Source organism: Stylophora pistillata, chromosome 4 (genome assembly GCF_964205215.1).
Source record: "Stylophora pistillata chromosome 4, jaStyPist1.2, whole genome shotgun sequence".
NCBI classification, from domain to species: Eukaryota; Metazoa; Cnidaria; class Anthozoa; order Scleractinia; family Pocilloporidae; genus Stylophora; species Stylophora pistillata.
Window position 1 is genome coordinate 44,931,248 of NC_142522.1, and position 27,095 is coordinate 44,958,342.

A 27,095-nucleotide genomic window follows, 5' to 3' on the forward strand; every position below is an offset into this window, starting at 1 on the left:
ACGAAAGAAGCGTAAGAGTTGCCCGAGGCGATAGCCGAGGGAAACTCTAGCTTCTTGAGTGCTCTCCAAACTTCCCACGTGCTCCATAACTCGATAGTGCACAGCTGAAAGCATGAACCAATTGTTTTAGAACATAGCCGGTGGAATTGTGCATCAAATCCGACGCGAAAAACGGACAACAATATCAGTTGAAGCGAATCGTGACGGCGCTGTTTCCGAGTCTCCTTTTCCTTTGTTTTTCTCTCTTTCTGCCTCATTTAAGAGCTCTAGCCCAAGGGAAAAGGTCGAAACATTGTCTTCGTTTTCGGACTAGTAGGCCGAGTTTCTGTTTGTATCCATTATTGTCGCGAAATATATTATTTTTCCCGCGCTAACAATGGCCGCTCGCGCGAAAAAAAAAGTTCTGGCGAAGTCGGATTTGCTGACGCTATCAGCGTGCACTATCGGGATTTTGAGCACGCTCACGTATAATGAATTTAATTGCGCGACTCTGCTAGCTATGTTCTAAAACGGTTTTCGCGTGCAATTTAACGCGGAATTGCCTCGTCAGGTAACGAATTTCCCTATAGCAGATCGCCTTAATTTTTTTTTGGCACGCGCGCAAAGTAATTTTTTCAGAACATCGCTTATTTGTTTCTTTAGAATTTCATAAAAGACTGCTATAATAACCCTTGCCATGGCAAGAACATGGCCATCATTTGTTCTACAGTGTCTGGGAATTTTTGTAACACTACTGACGCTTGAACAAGCAAAGCGTGGTACTACGAAAACATCAGAGAGAACTTGCGAAAATAAGCTCAATTTCCGTTTCATTTCCAATAATCTTCAGCTGTTTTTTTATGGCATGTAATATTCCTGTTGCAAGATACGAGGGGGAGTCCCTGACAAGATTGATTTTCCCCTCTTGGATCAGGTCCACATTCTCCCAACCATCAATGAAAACCATACAAGCCACGCTTGAGAAATGTTTACTAATGACGCAATGTTATGAGACAGTTTTCTGAAAAGTTCTCAGAGAAAATTGAAATTGACAGCTCCAGAATTCACACTTCAGAGCTTGTGTCACGCAAGCAGACGAAAAGAACTGTTACTGGAGTAGGATACGTACGATTACGTTCAGATAAACCTTGCAGACATAACTCAATGAATAAAACTTGGACATATCCTGCTTTTTAAAATATTAATAAGGTTTAAATCATTGAACTTCCTCATGCCAGTGATACTGATCTTTGGACAAGCGTAAGTAAGTAAGTAAGTAAGTAGGTAAGTAAGTAAGTTTATTTATTCCCGTTGAACATAAAAGAGCTTACGACAAAGCTGCTAAGAACGTGCACGTGCAATGTACGAAAAAATATGTTATAATATATAACAAAAAGAATGAAGGTGTAGTCTGATCGTCCGGGTGAGTGTAGTCCTGAGAAGGACTGTTGTCGGTGGTAGTGACGGACGTTTCGACAACCTGGGCGGAAGTCATCATCAGAGTCAAGTGACTCTGATGATGATGATGATGATGATGACTCTGATGATGACTCTGACGATCAGACTACACTTTCACATGTTACCCCCGGGTTCAAACCATTTACTGCAAAAAGAATGAAAATCATAATCTTTACAATTTATGATTTATGATCCATCCCTTCCAACCCGAAAATGCGCGGTAAGAAAGCCCCATCTACTATAACTACTATGATGTATAATTCGTCATTGATTAACCGTCCCTTCTATCCCGATTTATATATAAAATATAATACTGAAGAAATCCCCAACTACTATAACTATTATAATGTTCAATTAAATATCGGTAGCTCTTTCATCAAACATGCGTGCCGACAGTCTGCCAACCGATACATTCTAGACACAGGTTGTTTCACACGCTACATAGTTTAAATTCGTATGATGCACGATCATCGCAGTAGAGAGCGCTATTTATGCAATAGCGAAAATCAGACCTGAAAAAAAAATCAGGCATGTACGGGATTCGAACCACTGACCTCTGCGATACTAGTGCAGCGCTCTACCAATTGAGCTAACAAGCCAACTGGGGGCAAGTCGTTAAGTTGATTCGTAATAAACCCGTGAAAAAAATCAGGCCTGATTTTTTTCATGTCTGATTTTCGCTATTGCATAAATAGCGCTCTCTACTGCGAGGATCGTGCATCATACGTATCTATAACCGCAGTTCAAAATATATGAACTTCAAATATTCATCGTATCATAGTTTAAATTATTTATTATTTGATCAGTGTTTGTCATGGAAAAGCCGGATGTTTCGTATATTGTACATTCTGAAAGATAAAAATAATAACTGAAATGCCCAGAAAGTAGATTTGCAACAAAAACCGAAGGTATCGACAAAACGCAAGTTTTTGGCACAGTAGTCACCAAATATCTTGTGTAAACAAACTGACAACAAGCAAAAATCTGCCAGAGTCTACCACCAATTTAATTAATTTTCTAGATAAGAAACAGAAATTAAGTCTAATCTTGAGTTAGCTTATCATGTTTTAACTTCAAATGTACTTTTCGACATGCGATCAATTGTTTCTTGATGGTCAAGTTAGTTGAAACTTCAAAATGGCGGCAGCAGCAAATCTCGAAAATAAGCAAACTTCAAACAAGGGTTACTGCAGAACCAAAAATTATCCCAAAAAATTGAAAGTATATCTGAGAACATCTATCCTTAAACTGTATCTGCAATATAGTTATTGGGTTCTTCTTTGCGTACCAGCAAGCGTTTTTGGCAGTTGTTTTAGGGTACCATAGAGCTATTGATAGATAGCCGCAAGGTGTTATCGGGAAAAAATTCATAAAATATTTATAACGAGAACATATCTGCTTTTCATGTCATCAATAAATTGTTCAAGGCCCTAACTATAATTTTATTGCAAAGGAAAATTCACAGATAATTTTCGACTTACGCTGGCAAGCCGTGAATATGACAGAATTTCGAATATCGAAATTTGGCTCGATCCGCACTCGACCGTTTTTATTTAATTACTCTCAAAAGAATTAAACTGCTCCACATTCATTTTCTTGTAGTTCCTTGTATTGAAAAAGTTAGTTTAGTTTTTAATTAGTAATGGTAATCTTCAGCTGGACAATCTAATTAATAGCCCCAAGCACAACATTGTGTTTCAATCTTTTTCTCTCCTGTGTTTTAAAATTTCTTGTTTTACTTTCGAGGAGCACTCGTTTTTTAAGGTCTCCCGCGGATTCCGTCGCTATATCCTCACTCACAATTATTCTTTCATGGGCCATTTGATCAATGAAATTCCCTTGACAAAAATTTCCATTCGATCAGCGTCACCTAACTGCCGGCCTACAAACCAGATGATGGAAGCAATTCCGATAAGCAAAGTCAGCAAAGCCATGTGCTCCTCGGGTGGTGTGGTCTAAAATTCTCTCGACAAGGAACGGCTCGATGAGGAGCGCAGGCTCATTTTTACAGGATTGCTTATTCGTAACTCGAAATGTACCCTTCTTAAATAAAACTTTGTTGAATTGTTTTAGACAAAAGACAATCTAAAGAGGATAAATATGAGGGGTGATTACCGCCAAAATTAAGTTTGGAATTTTATTATGCTTTTTGCCGATGCTGTTCGTCAAAACCTCGATGCTATTATTCGTGTCCGTATGCTGTTATGCGAGACCTCGATGCTATTATTCGAAACCTCGATGCTATTATTCGTGTCCGTATGCTGTTCGTCGAAACCTCGATGCTATTATTCGCTTCAAATCCCAGACTGGATTACCTGTAATCAGCGGAGCAAAGCAGAGGGCACAGAAGCCCTTTGTATGCTTCTAAAGCGCTTTGCTTATCCTTGCCGGTACAGTGATATGGTGCCACGGTTCGCTCGTCCTGTCCCTGTTTTGAGCATGGTAACCAACGAATTGCTCGATTACATCTACACAGCTCATAGTCATCGAATTATCAATTGGAATCCTGCATTGTTGAACCCACCAGCTTTGCAAACCTATGCCCGGGTTATCTCCCAAAGAGGGTCACCATTGCAGAACTGCTTTGGTTTTGTTGACGGAACAGTTAGGCCTATTGCGAGGTCTGATAATAACCAGAGAATTGTCTACAACGGTCATAAAAGAGTTCATGCTTTTAAGTTTCAGTCTCTAGTTCTGCCAAATGGGATTATTGGACACCTGTATGGCCCTGTTGGTAAGTACTTCTGTTCTTGAAGTTTCCCTTACATGTAAAAGGTGGTAGACATTGGCAGATCCAGGTGCTCACGAAAGGAGGCGGGGTGGGTCTGAGGAGGGTGGGGCCTGCCCCTAAGACTGGTCAAAAGTGTAAGTCTAAAGATAAGTATTGTTTTCACTTGAGCTTTCTTGTTGACTGAATATTGCAGGGGGATAGGATGATGGGTAGGGGTGAGGCAAGTCTGTGAAATATGGGAATCTAATTATTCACTAAATATTGACATATATTAACTGCAGATATTAAACATGATATTTTTTAGTAGGGAGTTTAAGCAAATCACTACTGCTGGCGCTGCTACGGCTACCGGAACTAAAATTGTCCAGAAACGAGTCATTGCGCATCTCAGTGGTTCCCATCCAGCCGTAGCGGGAAATCCTTCTACGCGAGTGGGAAGGTTTCGGCGTAGTCTGTGGTACGTAAACTTATCTCGCTTCTTTCTTCGCTTTATACATTCTCCTGAGCAATTTTAACTATTGAAATACACTTAACATCTTTAAAAATAGCTTATCGGGAATATTTATCAAGCTTGCTGTCCCTTACTGAGTGAATCTGCCTTTATTTTTGCCGCTGGGTTTGTCGAAGGATCGAAGCAGTGTGCACATGGAGAACGCAGCGAACGCAAGGAGAAATGCGTAGGTAGAAAGTCTAACTTTTCCTTTTCAAACCTCAAAGACTACTTGAAATTCAAATAGCTGAAACCGAGGAATGACGAGGGTTATGAGGAACCGTGTAGAAACTTTGCTTTAGTGTTTATAAGCTCCAAACTGGCAATTTTATAACACGTAACCTTAAATTTTTTTAATTCACTCATTCACTGTGCACAGGATCGCTTACAATTTTTTTTTCCAAACGTTAGAATCCCTCGTCCCTTTGAACGAAGTCATTTTGAGTTTTTAGACGTGCAAAAACTACTGCGAAGACGCTTAATTTATTAGTTTTAAACTTCTCAGCCGTACTAGGTTTGTAGTTCGCGTTGCTTAAAGTTGAATTTTGGCGGGCTACGGCGACGTACTCTCCCCAAGCCTCGTCAACCACGATAGCCGTAGCAGCGCTAGCCGTAGTGATTTCCTTAAACTCTCTAATGATTTGCTCTCCCTTCTCTATGTGAAGACACGGCAGACTAGCGTACATACCATATATGGAAGTAGCACGAGAGGCATAATTACGCTCCAGGGGGCGGGAAGATGAGAGATCCTGGGAACGAGGTTGAACTTTAATGCGCATGACTTGGATTTTTGCGAGAGGAACAAACAGTAAATATGGAGGATGGCGACGGCATTACAGGCGAAAATTGAGAGTCTGGGAGTAAAATTACGAGAGGAGAACAAATCTAGAGAATGCGAACTGTTAGGAAAGGGAAATGATAAGTCCACCTGCCCGAAAAAGCCTCTTCTTCCTTTAGATCTAACGACGAGTACCCGCCAAGAAAGACCAGGTGAATAGATATATGTGTATGTGGCACCATGTAATGTGTAATTGGTAACCAGGTACATACAGGTTTTTCACTGTTAGAGGTAAATTGTGGTACCACGAATCTCTCAACAGTATTTGATGTCCCCTTGAATTCGGTTTTTATCAGTGTTGTGTTGAAATTCAGAAAATGCTTGTTTAAAATCAAGATTTATCTATATTTTGGTTTGTAAATTTGGTGAATTTGCTGACAGAAATTTTTTTCGGATGAGGAGTTTGAATTTTACTGTGTGAAGCTTCATACAGTTTTACCGTGTTTATACGATACTTCTCTGTGGTTGAATATCTCGTACTTTGATTGATATGTAAAGGTTAGACCGATCACACGAACTTTCAATCATTAGCTTGTATTTTCGGTTCATTTGTTAATTTTCTCCTATCTCTATCATCGGCAAGATTTCCGTATAGCCCCATACTACATTGTACATTCAATTCTTGGATAAAGGAAAGCAGATGGAAAACAACAGATTTCCTTTTGACTACGGCTTTGTTTTTGATTGGTATGGGGTTATATGGAAACCTTTCCCTATCATCTGTTACTGGCTGTATATGTTGACAATTTGCTCTGCTTCTTCAATTTCGAATGTTGAAGTAATTGGAGTGATTTAATCTTCATTTTCCCAAAAATAAAGTGCCCCTAACCCCCCAATTTTTTTTTTATAAAGTAAACCTGCTTGTCATACTGATAACAAATTGGAAATAGTTAATGTGGTATCTACTTTAGTTATTTTTTTTATGAATTTTCAAAGACCCCAAAATTTTCATGTTCTTGACCTAGACTTAAGGAGAATGGGGTTGGTACCGATTTGGCATTATTCATATAATTTAGTGGGAAAGCAGTCACATTACAACCTAGTAAAGAACTATAGAACTATGCTCAGAAGGTGTGTAGTTGGAGGCTGCTACAATACATCTTCTTTAGATGATGAGTTGGTATTCAGAGCACAACTACCCTGAAGGGAAGAAACACAGAATAAAATAGGTTTATTTCTGTTAAATGTGTTGACGGGTCAGCATGACTCCTGCCTTTCAAAAGTGCTTTTAAATCTTCGAAGGTTAGCTTTAACTAGAATATCTTTTAGTAACTCTCCTTATCGTTATTGAGGTGGCTCCTTAAATATTGCTCTTGAATACAGCTGTTTTACCCTTATCATTTGTTTCTGAGGAGGCACAGATTGCATACATACAAGTTCAATCTCTGTTTCCCAATCTCAACTCCTATTTTAAGATTATACTGTAAAAATTACATTTTAACTTTGTTAACCTCTTAATGGTGAAGCCATGATTTAAATTTTTTTCAAATATTACTTCAGAATCACGTTAGAAATGCTACAGAGCATGGCTTGTAAACGCACTTTGTCATGGACAATACTCTAGAATGCAACATGTCAACTTGTCCACAAAATAGTGAGTGTCCCTTTTTTATAAACTCAGACCTAGTCTCCCAGCCATTTTGCCCCATATTTAGTACAAATAGCTTAGCATTTTAAAATCAAAGTTAAGTTTTTACTCAAGGGGAATCAAAAAATAATCCTGGAAAATATCATGACAAGTGTAATGAACTTGGATTGATTTCAAAGCTTCAGCGATATAAATTGTCAAAGATATGCAACACATTTTACCAAACATTTTAAAATTGGATATTTAACTTTTAAGTGCCACTAACCTCTAAAATACTTTTTTGCAATTTAAAAGAAATTTCTTTGTTTTACTGATCATCACAGTAAAAGAATTATTGCAATTGAATAACAACTTGCAATTCTACAAGCAGGTAAAGCCAAATTTTTTATGTTCATGATTGCATATCAAGGAACCTGGGTCAGGGAAGGTTGTTATATCATCCCGGGAACCACGCTACAAGGCTGCAATGCAAAACCTAAAGATGCATTGCCAAGATAGGAAATATCTAGGGAAATTTCCCTCCCATAAATAGCCTGAGGAAAGCAATATCATGGATAGATTTTGATTGAGAGAAGTAGAATGTGGTGCCTCTCCCAATGTAAAACATAATTATTTGCGCATAAATTTTTAAACTAAGTTGCACTCTGTCAGGATCGACCAGTAACATTTTCTTTTCTTAAAATAGAATTTATACTGGATGAATTCTAATGTAAATGTTATGAAAATGGAAGAGAAATATTTGTGTGACTTCAGCTTGGGGATTTGACGGAAAAGTTTTTAGCATTAAAAGAAAAGCAAGGCTACACCTATTCATTTGGCTTTTTGGTCAGTGTAACTGCTTCCGTTAAAGCTAAATGTTACCACTTCTGAAAGAAACTGTGAAATATTTTATGGTTTGATTAATGCCTCTGTGATTAGTTCCCTTTAGACAGAAAATTATAGTTAGCATTTCAGTTCAGGATAAGACCTTGTGTAATCAAGATCGTTTCTAAATAGAGGACAAGTTAGATCATAGTCCTCGATAAAGTAGTCAAGATCTGCAAACATTGGTAAGCAACAATTTATTTTGTGATTATGTTAACTCATAGTTGTGATTCAAAGTGAAACCTATCGCTAGCCTTTTGCCTTTCTTGTTTCTTTTAATTGCCACGTGCTTGTTGCCCAAATCGATATTATTCTTAAAGCTATGATTGCACAATACTTAGGTAATTTCTTCACGTAAAGATTTCAGTTGACTGCCTCGATGAGTATGCTTCAAAGAATAGGAAAGGAATAAAGAAAGAAAAGATCCTATGTTGGCTTTGTGTTTATTGTATGTGCATGTATTAACCAGGGAATTGAGTGCAAATTGTAACTTGAAAAGGGAAACATTTACAGCCAGAGTTGTCCAAAGGGTGAATAATGTTCTGAATTGATTATTTCCATGTGAGCCCAGTTCTTCAAAGGGCAGATACATTTGTAACAATATCCAACAGTGAAATTGATATCCAGCAGATACAGTTAATGTAAACAAATTGCACTGCACTATCCACAGGATAGATCCACTGTTCAAACAACCAGGGCCAGAGTACAAATGTATGTTCTATTAATACTTATCTGGTGAATAGTGCTGTACAAATATACATTTTGTTAACACTTATCTGGTGGATAGCATAATACAAATGTATGTTCTGTACACTTATGTGGTGGATAGCGCAGTAAGTTCTGTCAACACTTATCTGGCAAATAAGGATTTATCCATTGAATATCATCATCCATCCTTTGTACAACTGGGCAGTAACCTTAAACTAGTAGTGTGAATTTTCAGACCCACGCTTTACTCTAATCACTGCCTTTATAATGTTTCGGCAGAACTTCTGCATATTTAAGTTCATTAAAAGGGTTTCTCAACCACGGATTGCACTTTGAAATGCAAATTCTGGCAGCATCTTCCTCTTTTGTAGTGAATTTATCAGTACCATCACAACAAAGACTGGGACGGCATCGCCATTTGCCACAAAGCTCTGGAAGCTGTGTTAGGGAAGATGACAGGTTAGGTTGTTTATTTTCAGTTTGATTTTCACTTAACAGGATTATTTTTGTGTATGAACACGGTTATAGAATTTTTGTATGACGTTGTATATGTTGTAGTTCAATTTTATACTTGGTTCAAATTTTAGTTTCCTTTGTTCTTGGTCAGATTAATGTATGATAACGTGTTTGAAACAAAGAAAATAAAATTTGAACCAAGGATAAAATTGAACTACAACATACGCATGGACATATGCTTGTGGAAATCAGTAGTATGACAAAATGTATCCTGTGAACATCAAGGTGGAAAATAGAATTAAAAAAGGAGGCTAAGTGTTTAATAAATTTGGTAAAAACCTAGCTTGACAGACATTTTCCAATTGGGTTTCCATTCACTGTCTATGCATGTGGGTTTTATTGTTTACAATTAGTGTTTTTTTTCTCTTTAATTAGAAACCCTTTCTAAAGGAAACAAAGATGTGAAAGTAGAATTTTACCAAGAAATATGAAAAATAGCGAGTTAAATTGCTCTTCACACATCAACCTTGTAATAGCACTGCGCGCCAGTTCTAAAAATAGATATGTCATCTTTGGACCCCCCGCTGGGTTAGGACAAACACTTGGAGTCTTTACAAGGACTTGTATGCAAAACGTGTCAGAAGCAAGACTATTTTCGCTCAAAAAATGCTCAAATTTTCTAAAATGGTTGCAACTAGGCTTTGCTGTTGGGTACATGTAAAAATGACTCAAGATATCCAGAGAGATTGCCAGATTTACTTAATCCGCCCAAAGAAATGCTTAAAAACGATCAGAAAGCCTTCATACCATTCCTAAAGCTGAAGCGTGCATGACTTGGAACTTTGTGAATGCCGGGTAAATGCGTGTTCTAGAAAGAATTTCTCAGTTGATAGTGTTAACTACAATACTTATATTAGTGCTGTACACTGAAATCCTTGACAAAAGCCTTTTCAAACCGCTTGTTTGGAAATGTTACAGAGATGATGATCTTCTTGCTATGGAGTACAAACAAAGTAACAATAGAACGTTTCATTGAAAAAGCAAACAATTGTCATCCAACAATGAAATTTACAGCTGAAATTTCTGATAAGGAAACAACATTCCTGGACACCTACATCTATAATTATAAAGGCGAACGATTAAAAAAAGGATGGAATCCTTGATGTGCGTACTCATTTTAAACAAACTGAGACATTTCAGTATACACACTATACTTCCTGTCACCCACAAGGAGTTAAGAAAGGCCTAAAAGGAGAGGCCCTTTAGACTTCTCAGAACAAACTCCTCTCAAACAATATTTGAAGAGAAAATTGCAAATTTCAAAGCACATTTGCGAAAGAGAGGCTACCCAGAGGCCCTCATTAAAACAACCCTTTCAGAGGTAAATTTCAAAAGCGGGAAACTAGCTCTTCAACAGAAACCGAAGACGAACCAATGAATCTTGCCTTTTATTACACAATACCAACCATCAGTGCCAAACCTAAAGCAAATTCTCATGAATATAGTTTATATCTGACCACTTGCAGCCCAGAGGCTGAATCACGGATGTAAGGTTGAGAACAGACGTCAGCATATCAGGCGCCTCTGGCAGCCGCTTCAGTCTAGTGATCTCAGCTTCCCACCCATCCCACCCCAGTGGAGGACATCCATCACACAGTAATCTCGTGTGTGGGAAATTAACGTCTCCTACCCCAACCCTGCAGGAGACGGGACCTCCATTTTTTCATCCCTATCCGAGAAGACTAGAATATCTAACCATTTCTTGATGTTATAGAAAGGTAGCAAATTCTTCTCAATTTTAAGACCTTGAGTGTTGGTCCGGCTGGGGCTCGAACCCTTGACCTCCCGCACAACAGTCCAGCGCTCTATCCATTGATCTAACTGGGAGGTGGTTGAGACACTGGCATTTAATAGAAACAACCAGTACTGAGCGAACTATACAAAAATCTGCCACTCGTGTCTTAAAAGTGAGGGCGATCACTCGAAGACATAGTAGCGAGGGCCAAACTTTGAATAGGCTATTCTAAACACGCGCTGGGGAGTCGTGTAGGCCTGTCAACCCCCTTTTTACATTGAACTGTTAGATCCTTAAGTTTCACACAATCAACTTTACTTTCCTTTAGTATCTTCGCCTGAAGCCATTTCCCATCATCTATACTTAAATGAACTACATAATGTTTTCCTGGCTTGAGGCAGTCACGAACACATACGATGAGGTCTGCTCATTTTCCGCTCAATTTCAAGCCTCTACACTTAAACCAATGCTTCAATTGTGTGTTTGTATAGTTCTCTTGGTCTTGCTCGAACTTTGAGCCAGGAACACTGTTGTTTTGATTTAAAATACGAGCTTTGAACGAGAGGCGTTTGAACTAGAGATGGGCGCATCATCGCCCATATTCATTTACTCGAGAAGCCTTTTTGTTTGTCCTAATCGCTCTAGGGGGTCAAAATTTCGTGAGGTCACAAACGCGCAGTGTCATTGCTCTGAGATACCAGGGAGGGCCATTGTTTAATAGTGGTCCATCGGCCTCTGGGTTAACAATCTGGCAAATAAGCAGAAACTTTGTTGTTTTGTTGAAATGAATATGCTGAATTGATTAAAATGGGTGAGTTGACTCTTAAATAATTAAAATGTTGCTGCATGTTGAATAAATGTGCCCACTTTCTTTGTTTCAACAGTCAAATTGAGGCAAAACTTCAAGAAATTACTAAACAGACTGGGATTCTAAAGTTAAAAGACAAAGTTAGTACTATTCAACCAATTTATAGTAGATATTAGGGATATTTATTTTATGTTTGTACATTTAAGAGGATTTGAAGCCTTTTTATTTTACAATTATTGTCTATGCAACTTTTTATTCATTTCTCCATTCATACACCAACCCACAAGCTGTAAAACTTAAATACTTATTGTGTTTGAATAACCCTAACCCTAATTATTATTACTGTATTTATTTGTCTATAAGCCGATCTTGGCTATAAGCCAAGACCCTGAACTTCGTTTTGTTTTAATAGGGAAGGTTCTTAAAACATGTAAATTTAAAATACTTGGCTGTAAGCCGAGACCATATTGAGAGAATTCCATTCTCGAACAAACTGAAATGAAGGCAAAAGTTTTGAAACAGAAAAGAGTTTTAATTCAGTATTGCTGTCGAAAACAATTCCGAGATAACCAGAGAGTAAGTCATCAGTGAGTCGCTAGAGGAAAGATTAAGATAACCTCTTTAATGGAGAGCTCGAGATGTGAGATAAATGCACAGCGATGGGCCGTTACACTCCGAAATATCCGTGGCTGGAATAGAAATTACTTGACTGGTTTACAGCGCATAGAAGCCAAGATAAATTCTCTTTTTATGCGATCGCAAATTTCAACACTGCAGCATGTGACGAGTTTGTTTGCCATTCCAAATCATGGGAATGGGCAATTCTGATTGGTCAGTTTCGAAATTTTTAAAACACTTTTGCAAGATCTATACACTTATTCAAAACCTGCAGAATCTCTAATACTCTAGACGGCATGGAAGATGAAGCAATCCACTCGGAATAAACGGCAGAACTATCGGATGAAGAGGAGATACTGTAGACAACGAATTCCACGCCGACACTGAGGACAAACAATAAGCCGTATTTACTACATGCCGAAAACAACAAACCACTCCTTTGGAAACAACCACATAATTAAAGTCAATGACCAACTTCATTTTGTTTTGTTATTTACTTCTGCGTGTAATATCTCGGCTTATAGATGAATATATCTATGTTTTGTTTGAATTTGCTGTTTCGAAAAAATTCTGTTTCGAAAAACACTTGGCTATAAGTTGAGAAACCTTCTCTAGCTCAAATTTTTGAGATTTTGGTAAAGTTTCATGAAAAAATCACTAGGCTTATAGATGAATAAATACGGTATAAAAATTTTTTTATAATTTCTGCACTCAGCAATTTTTAAGCCAACAATTAAAAAAAATCAATAATTGTCAGGCTTCTAGAAATGTACAATTCTTAAATCGGCTATTTGTAATTTCGAATTTGATACTGACTGCTGTCCATTCTGTAAATAGTACAAATGTTTATCCTATTGTATCAATTACTTAATTCCATATATTGTGTCTTATGTATTTATCTAATTCTCTAATTCAAGTAATTCATTTTATTTATTTATTTATTTTCTCAGAGATATTAGCACGTTATTTTGGCTATTTTAAATTCAAGATGAAATAAAGGCTTGTTGTTGTTGAGATATTATATTACTGTCAGTACCTTGTAAATTTTTTAAAATGTAAGTTCTTACACACATCTGTGTAAATTCCATCAGAGTGTGGATTTCACCATAGATGATTTGGAGGTTATTGAAGAAATTGGTAGTGGAACATGTGGGCAGGTATGCAAGATGATGCACAAGAATACAGGAGATGTGTTAGCAGTCAAGGTTAGGTTGGTTTTTAAAGAGATTAAAAAATAATGTGGGCTATTACATTTCTTTTGTGGGAATTCCCTAATTGAGCAATCAGCATTTTACATCCTGGTTGGTAATGTAAAGATTTATATAGGAAATTGCTGAGTTCCCAGAAATAAAAAGAACTGCTGATGTAGACTCTATGCTTTGCTTCTCTAAATGATAAACAGGAAAGATTTTACATATTCTGAAGCTATGAATCATAAAAATTATTTATTTATTACAAATTCATTTATTTATTACAAATTCACTCCACAAGAATACACAAACAATTAGAAATAATTATAATTAAGGTTAATAAAAACCATAAAAGGAAAAATTGTGGAGACAACCAAAAGGGATGCCCCCTCAAATTAAAACAAATTTAATATAGCAAAACTATATAGAAATATAAAAATAGATGCCCTAATTATCCTTATCCTTAATAAAACTTAAAACATTCTTTTTAAAAGTTTCAATGCTATCTGATTCTCTAATGTGATTAGGTAAGCCATTCCATTCACCAATGATACAGTTAAAAAAACTATATTTGAGACTGTTAGTTCTGCTAAAATTTGGGACAAGGTCCTGTGTGTCATTTTTCCTCAAATTATAAGCCATGCTTCTGTCCTTACAAAATATGAGCTTATTGGAAATGTCTATGTCATAACGGCCATTAATTACATTGAACAAAAACGTAATATCCCTAATGAACCTCCTATCAGATAATAGCAACAATTTCAATTTAGATAGTCTAGTACCATAATCATCATCAGGCCCAGTGATCCATCTGGTAGCTCTTTGCTGAACAGCCTCCAATTTGTCAATGTTACGTTTAGTATAAGGGTTCCAAGTTTCAAATGAATATTCCAATAAGGGTCTCACAAGACTACAATAAAGTGTTCTCATGGTTTCAACATCATTTAAGTCCCTACAAGTCCTTTATACCAACCCTACAACCCTATTGACCTTAGCAGTTATTCTATCTATATGCTGGTTCCATGAGAGACCACTAGTAGTAAACAATCCTAAATCTTTATAAACATCAACACATTCCAAAGGTTGACCCTCAATGTTATACTCCCCAATTAAGGGTACCTTTTTCCTGGTTATTCGCATGATCTTACATTTCTTAGCATTAATTGTCATCTTGTTTATCTCACACCAATCTGATATTTTATCTATGTCACTTTGAAAAGAGGACAGATCTTCTTGAGTATTAATAACCCTATACATTTTGCTATCATCAGCATATAATGCAATTGAGCTGTTCTTACTAATTACCTCTGGTAAATCATTGATGTATAAATTATTGTAAAGAATAATGGTCCCAACAAACAACCCTGAGGGACACTAGAGGTTACCGTTAACCAATTGGAAGCCTCTCCTTTGACTACTACACACTGCTGACGTTCAAGAGTAGTGCAGCTACGACCAGTAAGGAATCTGTGATGGGAATCGTGCGCAAAACTGATAACTTGATTGTAAATAGCATTATACACAATTCTTTCCTGGCATTTCCCAATGATGGATAGAAGCAAAATGCCTCTATAATTTTCTACAGGCTCATGATCACCATCCTTATGAATAGGTGTGATATTAGCTAATTTCCATAATTTAGTAGACAGCACTGTTTGAAAGATAAATTGAAAAGCATACTCAGAGGAACTGCAGATCTATCAGCAGTCTCTTTAAGTAAACGAGCAGGTATATTGTCAATCCCACAAGACTTATTAGCATTAAGACCTTTGAGAAGTTTTCCAACTTCTTTAGTGCTACAAGCCACATAAGTGGTAATGACATCAGTACTTGGATCTTGTTAGTTAGTTTGTATTGGGGTTGGTATCCCAGTACACTGTTTACGAAAAACTGAGTGAAAGTGAATATTAAATAAGTGAGCTTGCTCTTGAGGTTTTGTCGCAGATCTTCTGTTGTAAGTGTTTACATCTGGAAGCCGTTTTGATTTTGACTTGATTGAGTGGTAGCTCCAAAATCGTTTGGCTTTTATCTTAAGTTTATCTTAAGTTGCATCTGTATATGAGTTTATTTTATTGAGGACATTGTCCCTTGTTCATAACCATGCACATCATTTCTCCAGATGAAGGACAAGTGTAAATTGTATCTTTTTCACCTACATTTGAAATGTGTAGAAAATGCGCAGGAGTCAAAACAAGGAAGAACAGAAGAGAATAATTATGGATCTGGAAGTTGTGATGAAGTGTCATGGCTGCCCCTTTATTGTTAACTGTCTGGGATCATTTATTTCCAAGGTGAGTTTACTCTAGAGTCTCAGCAGGAGTTTTCTGTCACTGGCAACAAGGGGGTATGAAACTAGTTTTGGAGATTCTCAGAATTACCATTAGTTCTATTTCAGTGCAGTAATTTTTTATGGTCATTTTCCTTACTTTTCATTTTATCTCTTTATCAAGCGAGGTATACATACATTTATAAAATAAAGCATCGATTCAAAATTATGGACTTCAATTAAATACTGAGAAAACCAACTTACTGCATGAAGATTTATGACAGCTGGTAAACTGAACCCAAAAAAACATGCATCTGCTTAAACATGAACAAGAAATAAGAGACATCCTAGTGAGGTAAAAAACTGGTTGATGTGATGAGTGCTTCCATGAAGGTTCTAATACCAGAATTCTATGATCAAGTAATACCTAAATTTTGATAATAAGAAATAAAAATTGGGGGCGAAATTTCGAGTCATGTGCACTTTAAGTAATAATTGTAATTATTATAACAGTGTAGTTCTAAAAACAATATTGCCAATAAACATTAGAATGTAAGGTAGACATTTCAAGTTTGTACAGTCAGATCATGCAAAGTCATGTCAGATGTTGCCCAGTTAATAAAAATGTTTGCTTCTGTTTTGAAAATTTTCAAAGAATAAGTGAGTGGGTGTGATATGGATCAATGAAAGGAATAGAATGTTGGAGAAACTGTACATTTGCTATCTCCATGATATCAAAGAATATGTAAACCTATGACATTGATCATACAATGAGATTTCATTTGGAGTAGCCTATCCTTGTGCAAATCAACTTCAAATGTTTTTAGAATTTAACACTGTATGCCATCATTTTGACCCTTACTTTACAACCTGGTCACTTACATGTAAACTGTCACTCAACAAAGTCTCATTACCATTGGTGTTTATCTCTTGACAATTTCTTTCAGTGTTTAGTTTTATGAGGTGTAAATAATCCAATTAGTATAACTGATTGCTTTTCTACAATTTTGTGAACTTTTCAGTCATTGTGTTCTGTAGTTATGTGGATGGGATTTGCTATTGCTAATGTGTAGAATAACATGTCCAATTACTCCTCCATAAAGTCAAAGGGATAAATCAACTCTAACCCTGAAAAATTAATTTTAAACAAAATGTGCATATCAGAGCCACTAAAGCAATAGCGATAGAGAGTACGTAGGTATAGTTATTTTGTGCTTGATGGTGGTTCTTGATTTTCAGTCTGATGTTTTCATTTGTATGGAGTTAATGACAACATGTCTGGATAAATTGATGAAAAAACTCCAGTTTCCAATTCCAGAGGATGTATTGGGGAAAATATCTGTTTCTGTAAGTAAGTTGTACCAGACTGAGTATAAGTAGATGTAAATGCAAGACTCCTGTTACTAAGGGGTTGCATTGCTTACGCCACTCTTTGTTTATAATGTAATAATATACTGATAAAAATTTAGGCTTCTGATTGGCTGAAAACATGTAACGTAAGGGCAAAGTTGTTCATGCCCTGTTAAAATTTCATCAGTCTTGACCCTCTGTGATGTTTTTTTGTCCTGTAAACTATTATTGGGAACTACCTGATTTCTTGCCCAATTTGGTGTAAATAAGAGCTGTAAATTTTCGAAGACTGCAAATTGCACTTGCCTTGCTGGCTCATGCAATTGACCATTTCCCCATTACCCTTGGCCTCTTTTTCAAAACGAGGCCTGGTGCTCAACCGTTCTTTTGAAAATGAGTTAAATTTGGATGTGAATGAACACATCATATGAAAGGATTAGCACCCACAGGGGGGCCACACAAGCGGCGTGTCTGGTCGTTTGTTCGAAATATAAAGAAATGTATGGGAGAACATCGTAAACTTATATCAAGGAATGTCTATGTTAAGGCTCAAAATAAATGTAAACCCACCTCACTTGCTGTGTATTGTCGTTTCTTTGGTTCTAAATGGCAAATTTGAGCGATTTGGTAGATTTTGCGTTGAGTGTTCCTTTACTGTAAGGAGACAAGGGTGGAAAGGTCATTTTCGACCGCTCCAGCGCGAAGCCGATTTTCACCCAGAAATTAGAAGCGTCAACCTTTTACTTTATCTGGTGTTCGATTTGGAAGCCGGGCGATTCTAATTTCTGGGTGAAAATCGGCTTCACACTGGAGCGGTCGAAAATTACCTTTCCACCCTTGTCTCCTTCTTATACAGTAAAGTAACACTCAACGCAAAATCTACCAAAGCGCTCAAATTCGCCATTTAGAACCACAGAAACGACAATACACAGCAAGTGAGGTAGGTTTACATTAATTTTGAGCCTTAACATAGACATTCCTTAATATAAGTGTACGATATTACGACTCTTCAATATTTCCCCATACATTTCTTTATATTTCGAACAAACGACCAGGCATGCCGCTCGTGTGGGCCGCTTGTGTGGGCCCCCTGTGGAGCACCAGGACTCACTTTGAATAAGAGACAAAAGGGAATTCGGAAAGGGGCTATTTTATCATCTTTGAATAGGTTACATCTGCTTATTAAGACCAAATTGCACTTAGAATGTTATTATCTATTAGTATTATGTTATTACCTATTAGTATTATGTTATGGGGAGCAGGGATGGCGCAGTGGTGAGAGCACTCACCTCCCACCACTGTGGCCCGGGTTCGATTCCCGGACCTGGCGTCTCATGTGGGTTGAGTTTGTTGTTGGTTCTCGTCCTTGCTCCGAGGGTTTTTCCCCGGGTCCTCCGGTTTTCCTCCCTCCGCAAAAACCAACATTCCAAATTCCAATTCGATCTGGAACAGTGGACAAGAATAGCCACCCAGTGGATGTCCATTGTTAAATCATTATTTATTTATATTTATTTATTTATTTATGTTATTATTTATTAGTTTACTGATTTGTTTTAGTGTGTGAAAGGTTGAGGTGAATAACAGATTAAGGAACAAGGGAGAGGGCTGTGTATCTCTATTTTTATCTCTCTAATTCCCTCTCCACCCTCTACATTTCACGCTGGTCATTTTCAATTGCATAGTATCCTACATTTGCTATTGTTGTTGTCTTAACTGGCTGTATACTCCATCCCTATTTTGTGTGTGTATTTTAAAATTTGTCATTTACTATTCCGACTCCATGGTTCAAACTGGGCTAAAATGGTTTTAAACAATTAAAATCTGGTACGGTTGTGTTTTGCTGTTTTTCTTGTTAGACATCTGTGTATAAGAGCTATAATGCATCTCAGCCTGTTAATGGAAATTATGGAATCATAGAAATTCTTTCACTGTTTCTATTTGTTACTTGTTCAGATTGTCAAGGCTTTGAATTATTTAAAGGAGACCCATGGAGTTATGCACAGAGGCAAGTTATCAAAGAAATTTCACCATGACTCTGAGATATTTATCAAGTTAAAATGGCACGACATTGATGCTAAAGACGGTAATTCATTAATGTTTTATTGAATTACTTATTAAGTTTCTCTCTATGTGTTCCAGACGTCAAACCATCCAATGTTTTGCTGGACCAGAATGGTTCCGTGAAACTTTGTGATTTTGGTATCAGTGGTCGTTTGGTTGATTCAAAAGCAAAGACAAGAAGTGCAGGATGTGCGGCGTACATGGCAGTGAGTTGAACACTTGTTTTAATCCAAAAAATGATGAATAAATGAAGTGTTAGTATTTGCCTGGTGTTGATTCAACTTTATTCTGGCAGTCTTCTCCACGCTGTTACGCACCACCTTTCACCGTGATTGGCTGGTTTCCAACATCGGTATTTGAATGTGATTAAAAACTTTACTAAATGACCCTTTTCCTTGACATCCTGGTGCAGGATTTTCTTCTTTCCTCATCCTATCAGTCTTAAAGCAGTCTTAGTTATGAATAACTGTGCTTTTATACCGATTTCGTTAACGAGTTTTGCTGCCTCTAAGTGAAATTGTCTAATACTTTTTAACAGCCTGAGCGCATTGACCCGCCAGACCCTATGAACCCAGATTATGACGTCAGAGCAGATGTGTGGAGTCTGGGAATAACTTTGGTGAGCAAAAGTGTTGTCTAGTTGTCTTTTTTAAAATCAGTTGACAGAAGTAAGACTATTCTATATAGGATAAAGGCTGATAGTTTCGAAAGAAACTGTTTGGAGCTGCGTCGGTGGGAGTAACGAAATAATTTGGATATATCAACAAAGTTGAAATGGTAAATTGGCCACCGTAATGATTACAATTTACCATTTCAACTTTGTTGATATATCCAAATTATTCTATATAGGGTCTGCCTTTTTCCGCTACCAGCACCTCAACTGCCTAAGATTGTTATGAATTATTGGCTCATCTTTCTCTATTTCTCTGTCGAGCTCAAAATTAGTGATGTCGTTTTCTTTACCATGTACGATTTTTCTTAACAGTTCTTCTGAAACCTTTCCAAACCTTTCCAACCTTTCCAACCTTTCCAACCTTTCCAAACTTGTTGCAAAGTAAGGAGACAAAAGTATAAATGATCTTAGTGTGTATGATCGTTAAACTTCAGCGGCAGTCTAATTCGCAAATACATTATATGCTAACAAGCCAACTGGGAGCTAGTCATTTTGTTGGTTCGTATTATACCCGTCGAGGTGATAACAATGAATTTGAATGTATGAAAATCATATATGTAGCGCAGATATATGGCTTCTTAGTTGGTAAAGCACTGCACCGGTATCGCAGAGGTTATGGGTTCAAATCCCGTATGGGCCTGAATTTTTTTCAGGCCTTATTTCCACTACTACATAAGTAGGGTTCATTATTGCGAGGATCGCTTTCATAGATTTCATGAAACCTCAGTATACATATGATTTTCATGTATTCAAATCCATTGATATACTATATGCTTAGTGCGTGATGTCAAACCGGTAAGCGCTTTTCTTGTGTTTACGTGTGTTTTCTGAAAATAAGGTTATGGGAGCTGGCATGACTCACTGTCGTTTATGTTGCAGGTTGAGCTAGCTACTGGAGAGTTTCCTTACAGAAACTGCACCACAGAGTTTGAGGTTCTGTCTCGTGTGATGAGTGAAGATCCCCCTCTACTACCCAGACAAGGATTTAGCGCCAGCTTTTACTCTTTTGTGAAGTCATGGTGAGAAACCTTTCATCAAAAAAGAATCCAGGACGACTTGACAAACTTGGTTTTCAAGAGATAATTTTTACATTTATCGTTAATGTTGTTGTTTCTTTTAGTTTGATAAAAGACTACAGATATCGACCCAAGTACAACGCTTTGCTGGTACGTGGTTGTGATTGATTTCATGATTCACTTTTTATTTTTACGTGACATGGTGGTAACCCAAAGGATCGGTCGGTCTTGCAACAGGGGATGTGGCTGGGAATTCATGTCCATAATTGGTAGTGTACCTAAGATCGATACTGTATTTTTGACAGGTGCCACTCAATTCATAATTAACTTTCGCTTTGGTATTCGGAATACTCTTGTTTTTCCTATATTCGTAATATTTCCTGTAAATGCAGGAACGAACTAAAAAAACCTTGATTATTTATTTCAGAAACATCCATTTATTCTTGGATATGAACAAAAAGAAGTCAACTTGGCGGGATGGTTGGCTGCTGTTGTCGAAGATTCGAATTTTCCCGGCACAGAAGTATAGAACATGATATCAGTTCAATAGTTTTAACCGGACACTATATTTTAGGTAGATTTTTATGTCTAGTAGGGCCTAAAGTCCTCAGATAAAAAGGAATTTTAACCTTTCTAAACTGAGGCCGGTGACACAAACTGTATGAAAGGATGCCGTTGAACACCGGCGTATTAGCCTCTTTAAAGATCGTTCAAACGTAGAACCGATTGTTGTCAAGGGTGAAAGTAGTCAGCGTGGCCTGCATCTGATTTAATTATGAAGGACTCATCGAGTTTGTGCCGAGCGACTGCTTACAAGCAAAGATTTAAAGAAAGAGTGATGCTTTTTTCTTCGTTTGTTTCTCTGTTTTATTCTATTATCTGTCAATAATCTTCTCTATGGCTTCGCTGTTTATGAAATCCAATCGGTAATCAACAACCCTATGAGGCGCTTTTGCTGAACTTAGCATTTAAGGGTTGTCATGTGGTGTTGCGGATGACCAAATGACACGTTGCAAAATTTTGAGAAGACGCACAATCTAGCCTGGCACAACAAAATACAAAAACTAACTCAAGTAGTTTGTTTATTACCTAAAGTTTCAGACTTCCTCTCTATGTCCTTCACAGTAATGTCATTTTGTCTTAAGATGCCATTGATGCACACCGTAAAAAGACTGCATGCGACATGTAAATTGAACATCAGTATTGATTATTACAAGGTAATGGAAAGCGTACCTCTCGGGAACAATCGGAACCACTCGTGTCATGACTAATCAAAGTTACGTGTACTTAGTATTTGATGGAACGTGCGCCTTAAAATTTGATCTGTGTTTTGATGTTATATTTTTAAGTGGTGGTATTGTTCGAAATAAACATCCAGTTGTATTACTTATCATAATGCATGAAGTTTTACTCTAAAATATTTACATGGTGCTTCCACTGGTTAAGTCTAAACAGGGCTCGTTTGTATGAAGCCATGCAGTCAGTGTTTCTCTTAAGGTAAAAAGGTGATTTTGACTCGTTGGTCAACCAGTAATGTGTGACAAAAAGACCTAAACTATTGTTATTTTTTCCCTGTAAAATCAACTTAGCCATCTAATGTTTGGTCTATTCATTCTCTCCTCTGTATACGAAGGTGTTGTTATCGGTGGAGGACACTTTCACTTCATACAAGATACCACTGGGCAGCACCTTATCCATCTCATTCCATATGTACTTGGTTACATTCTCAGTTGTGCTTATGTTGATCTTGAAGAAATCAATATCCGTGTGAAGATTTTTGTGATCGAGTGGTGCAATCACCGACTTGAGAAGCTCCTTCACCTTGCCAAGGTGCATTACCATGGCGGTTTTAGGATCTTGCTTTCCGCGGAGAGTAATTTTAACGCGGTAGTTATGTCCATGGCCGTTGGGATTTGTGCATTTTCCAAACAATTGCCAGTTCTCCTCTTCACTGTGTTTCGAATTCACTAACCTATGGCCAGCGCAAAATGTTTCCTTTCTTGATACGTAGAAAACTGGTGAACTTGTTTTGTTCGGCTTGGAACTGTCGTGCGCCATAATCTCTACAGTTTCTTAATGTTTAGCAGCTGAGTTCAGCACTAAAAACTAACGTTTTGCGGCCTTAAGTTATCCCGAACTACAGTTAACACGTTCTTGAACTCTTCGTAATATGTTCATAACAGAAACTGAGATCTAATGCGCGATTCGTTCAATTCTTATGCCATTTGCCTAGATTCCCAAAAATGCCTTGTAACGATGTGGGAATGTGCTTTAAATGAGTTGTTAATGACACAAAGAAACACGGAATTTGACCACAGTAACTGTATTACCCTTCGTATTTATTGACTACAATATTCACTCCACTCTAAGTTCCTAGCCCAGTCTGCAAGTTAATTAGCCAAGTCCTGCATGCAACTCGAATAACCCTTGCTTCAAAACAAGCAGTTGAGTTTATTATCCAGTTTATTTTGAATGAAATATGACAGTTTCCTTTGTATCACGAGAACAATCATTTCACTTCATCGATCTTTTCTGTGGTCTGCATTCAGCGCATGTAATTAGCACATGAATGATTTCAGTAGATATTCCTTTAACCACATATGCACCTACAATGGCCTCCTCCGCTGCAGTCATTTGGCTTTGTCATTCTAGGCACTCACGAAAGATACTGTTCTTCACCTGCTTTACATTTGTCTTCAAATTAGGAACGTTAATTTGTAAAGTAATTATCTCCTAATGAACGTCTTCTATGCGGCAATTATAAGCTTACTACATTTTCTTGGCTTACTAGTACAGCAGTTTATTCAGCCCCCAGAGGCGCTTCTGATCACGCCTTTAAGTTCCATCTAGGTCGCTAAGCAGCTGCAGGTCTTTGGCCAAACTCAACATCACAAAGCCGATCAGTTCACACGTTACAGTTTACTCCAAGAAGATAAACTAATCTGGATCTTTGGGAGCCTTTTTGATACAAGTAATAGTTTTCGGTGCAAAAAAACTAGGGAACAACTGTGTTTCACCTCAAGAAGTAATTTTAAAATTTCCTGCCGTCCAATATTTGATTTCTGTCTCGGTAATCTTTCTCCTATAAGTAAATGAATAATTAGGTACATGTATCAAGAGCTGACGATTTCAACTTACCGGCATGGAATTCATTAAGCCATTTATCGCTCCGACGAAGGGCTAACGCTCGAAACGCCAGCTTTTGTAATCGTTACGGTGGCCAATTTACCATTTCAACTTTGTTGATATATCCAAATTATTTCGTTACCCCCACCGACGCAGCCCCAAACAGTTTCTTTCGAAACTATCAGCCTTTATCCCTAAGAGTGACTGGCATCTAAGTATAAAGAATATACATACTGATCTTAGGGTGTACAGGGCTTATACTTCATCCCATGGGTGAAAATTACTTCAGAAAATGGGACTAGAAACTGGGACTAGAAACTGGGACTAGAAACTGGGAAGCATCTACGTAAATAACAGTGTTATAAGCCAATCCTACCAAATTTTTTAGAAAATTTTGAATTTCTTAATCATCAGAGGTTTGCTTTGCCCTTTGCTTATAAGGCAGGACTGATTATTAATTGAAATAGCTATAGTTGAAGCAAGTGCTATGCATGTCCACCATTCTTGTATCACGCACAAGAATATGATGTATCGAATAATAGCCAATAACTCTTATTTTCTTTCTCAACTCGGATGAAACAGAAATGTTGGAACTATGAATACTAGCCTTTGTATAAATAAAGTAAGGGGAATAAGGAAGCGTTGACATCTAATTCAGGCTTGACAATTGACCCCTTAGTAATGGCAGATGAGCCCTTGCTCAAGGAGGAATGAACAACAAATTGGACTTGTTTTAGTGCAATCACCTCTTTACTTGAATTTAGTAGCAATTGATATTTTTTTGTGTTTGCCTGGTTCGTGAAATAACTGAATGATAAAACTAATATCTGATGACTGAGAGTTATTACTAACAACTGAATAACCTTGTAGATATAATTATGCTTCTCTTTAAGTGTTCCATTATAAAGCTTGTGCTGCAGACAGTCTAAACTGACAGTTAGAGTTCATGAGAGGAAAATGTTTCTTTGGTTGTGAACAGAATGCCTGTACATCCAAAGAATTATCAGACTATTCAATAGAGGGGCTTTTCTTGAAAACCAATTCCTTGCACAAAAGTGCAAGTAACAGAGAGGACTAAAGAAATATCTGTGCTCAATACCCTAAGGGTTTGTGATCAACTAAGTGTGATGTGTTGGGCAAATTGTGCATGATCCTTGGCATAACAGAGCACTCCAACCAATAGAATCACTTTCAAAACTAAATTTCCAATTGAAAGTTTCTCTCTGAATGGCTACTGATGGCAAGATTCACCAATCAACTCCTGTTTACAAGGTCAGTAAACAAAGCAAACAAGGCCATAAAAAGGAGGAAGAAAGAGAAGAGCTATAATTTATGTTGAACTAAAAAGGCACAAGTTCAGAGTCTTAAATACAATTTTTTACCCAGCAAGTGAAAATAGGACTTTTTGTTGCCATTTGAAAATCAAACACTGCTGTTGTCTGGAAATTCAATATAATTACTTCTTCAAATGAAATTATTCTTTAATGTTTACATAGCTAAACCGATTCACAAACGCCCAAAGGCTAACCTGAAACTGTGGTTTATCTTTAATATGAAAACCTTGGTGTCAAATGTCTATTATGATTCATTCCAAATTTGAGGAAGTAGTAAATTGAATCTCTGTAACAAAGTGGTTTTGCTTTTACAAAACTATGAATAGGAGCCTAGTAGTTTAATGTTACAACTGAAAATGTGATTAGTATTATGTTTTCCAAGTAAATATGCCCAGAATTGTTCAGACCTTAACATTTTCATGACTTCCTGTAAGCATGGTTCAGATAAGCATTGATATTTAAACTTGGTAACAATATATGTGTTTTAGGCCTTTATTTGGTAGACTACAATTCCTTTTCAGTTACCTGTTTGGTTTTGGTTAATTCATTGCAATGCTGATATACATGAAAAATGACACTCTTGATTGGCTGAAAACAGCTAGATACCTTTTTCATGTATCACTAGTGATAACTTAAGTACAAATGTAAAGTAGGCTGCAGCAACCATAGATCACACTAGAAACCAATCAGATTTACAGTAAGTAGGTTGTGCTTATTGATACATACAGTGGCTTACCAAAATAAACAAAAGCTTGGATATTTTCTTGTATAGGGATAAACACCAACAAAATTGCATTCCTGAGTAAGGTTTCAGGTGAAGGACAAATGTTGATAGCATGTCGAGGTTACCATTTACATGATGATGTCAAGTTCACCTAATCATTTGATGTCTCGATTTAGCTTGAATCTAGGAAACACAATGGCATGAAATTACAATTTCAATAATAAGAAAACTTGAAAGATTCAGGTACTTTAAATCATATGATACCATCATCCACTTGCCTGTACATTGATCTCGGTTGTGTAAAAGTTACTTCCTGAGATATATTATGGTGACACTGTATCTCCATTGAACTTTCTGCTGAATAAAACCTCCAGGTCAAATTGTAAATCTTATACAGTTAAAAATTATTAGCAATTTTAATGTAATGTTGCTTCACAGTACTAGTGAACATCTAATGAATTAAAAAAATTGCTTGTGTTCTGATCTTGTTATGCTACTATCTTTTTTCAAAAATTATTGCATAATTTGCAAACCATATCCCGACCTACTTCAAGTAAATTTTTCTGTTTTGTTTATTGAAGATACTGTCCCACGAAACCCAAATACAATAATTATAGTAAACTTATGCTTGCAACCAACTAAAAATAGAACTTTGTCCCCTAATGGACAATGGGAAATTTACTATGCTCAGCCTTGTGTTACTTTACATGTATGTATTGTCCAAAATTAGTCATACATTCAAACCAAATCAAGCCCCCCTTTGCTTCTAGTGTAGATTACATCATTTCCTGAATATCTTGGCCCTTCTGTGAAGTTTTGTCCTCGTGTGCTGGTACACAAAATGCCAAGAATATTCATATGAAATACTTCCCTGGAGTAAATTTCACATCACTTGCCTTGGAAAAGACAATCAATGTACAAACTTCAGAACTCAATTCCACTTTGTTATGTGAACAAAATGGACTGAATCTATCAGGCCACTATGGGAGATGATGCGTGGAAGTGGCCGGCGTGAGTGCAAC

At 37.1% G+C, this 27,095-nt stretch overlaps 2 protein-coding genes across 4 annotated transcripts; one reads left to right on the forward strand and one right to left on the reverse strand.

Moving 5' to 3' along the window:
* Positions 1-5,428: 5,428 nt before the first annotated feature.
* LOC111326634 (dual specificity mitogen-activated protein kinase kinase 7) lies at positions 5,429-22,279 on the forward strand. Of its 3 annotated transcripts, none has more exons than XM_022930672.2 (12): positions 5,430-5,648; positions 9,010-9,115; positions 11,792-11,855; positions 13,425-13,538; positions 15,695-15,814; positions 17,029-17,136; positions 19,093-19,144; positions 19,279-19,406; positions 19,739-19,819; positions 20,753-20,892; positions 20,994-21,039; positions 21,317-21,741. In XM_022930672.2, exons 1-12 carry the CDS (start codon positions 5,480-5,482, stop codon positions 21,416-21,418), a joined length of 1,230 nt encoding a protein of 409 aa, XP_022786407.1. In that variant the 5' UTR covers positions 5,430-5,479; the 3' UTR covers positions 21,419-21,741. The 3 variants fall into 3 exon arrangements, with proteins under 3 accessions (XP_022786410.1, XP_022786407.1, XP_022786409.1); XM_022930674.2 differs by having other exon boundaries at positions 5,432-5,648; positions 9,028-9,115; positions 21,317-22,279; XM_022930675.2 differs by lacking the exon at positions 17,029-17,136 and having other exon boundaries at positions 5,429-5,648.
* Positions 22,280-22,494: 215 nt separating this feature from the next.
* Positions 22,495-22,947, reverse strand: LOC111326647 (6-pyruvoyl tetrahydrobiopterin synthase-like). Its single transcript, XM_022930689.1, has one exon. The coding sequence runs from the start codon at positions 22,945-22,947 to the stop codon at positions 22,495-22,497; it is 453 nt and encodes a 150-aa protein (XP_022786424.1).
* Positions 22,948-27,095: the final 4,148 nt, after the last annotated feature.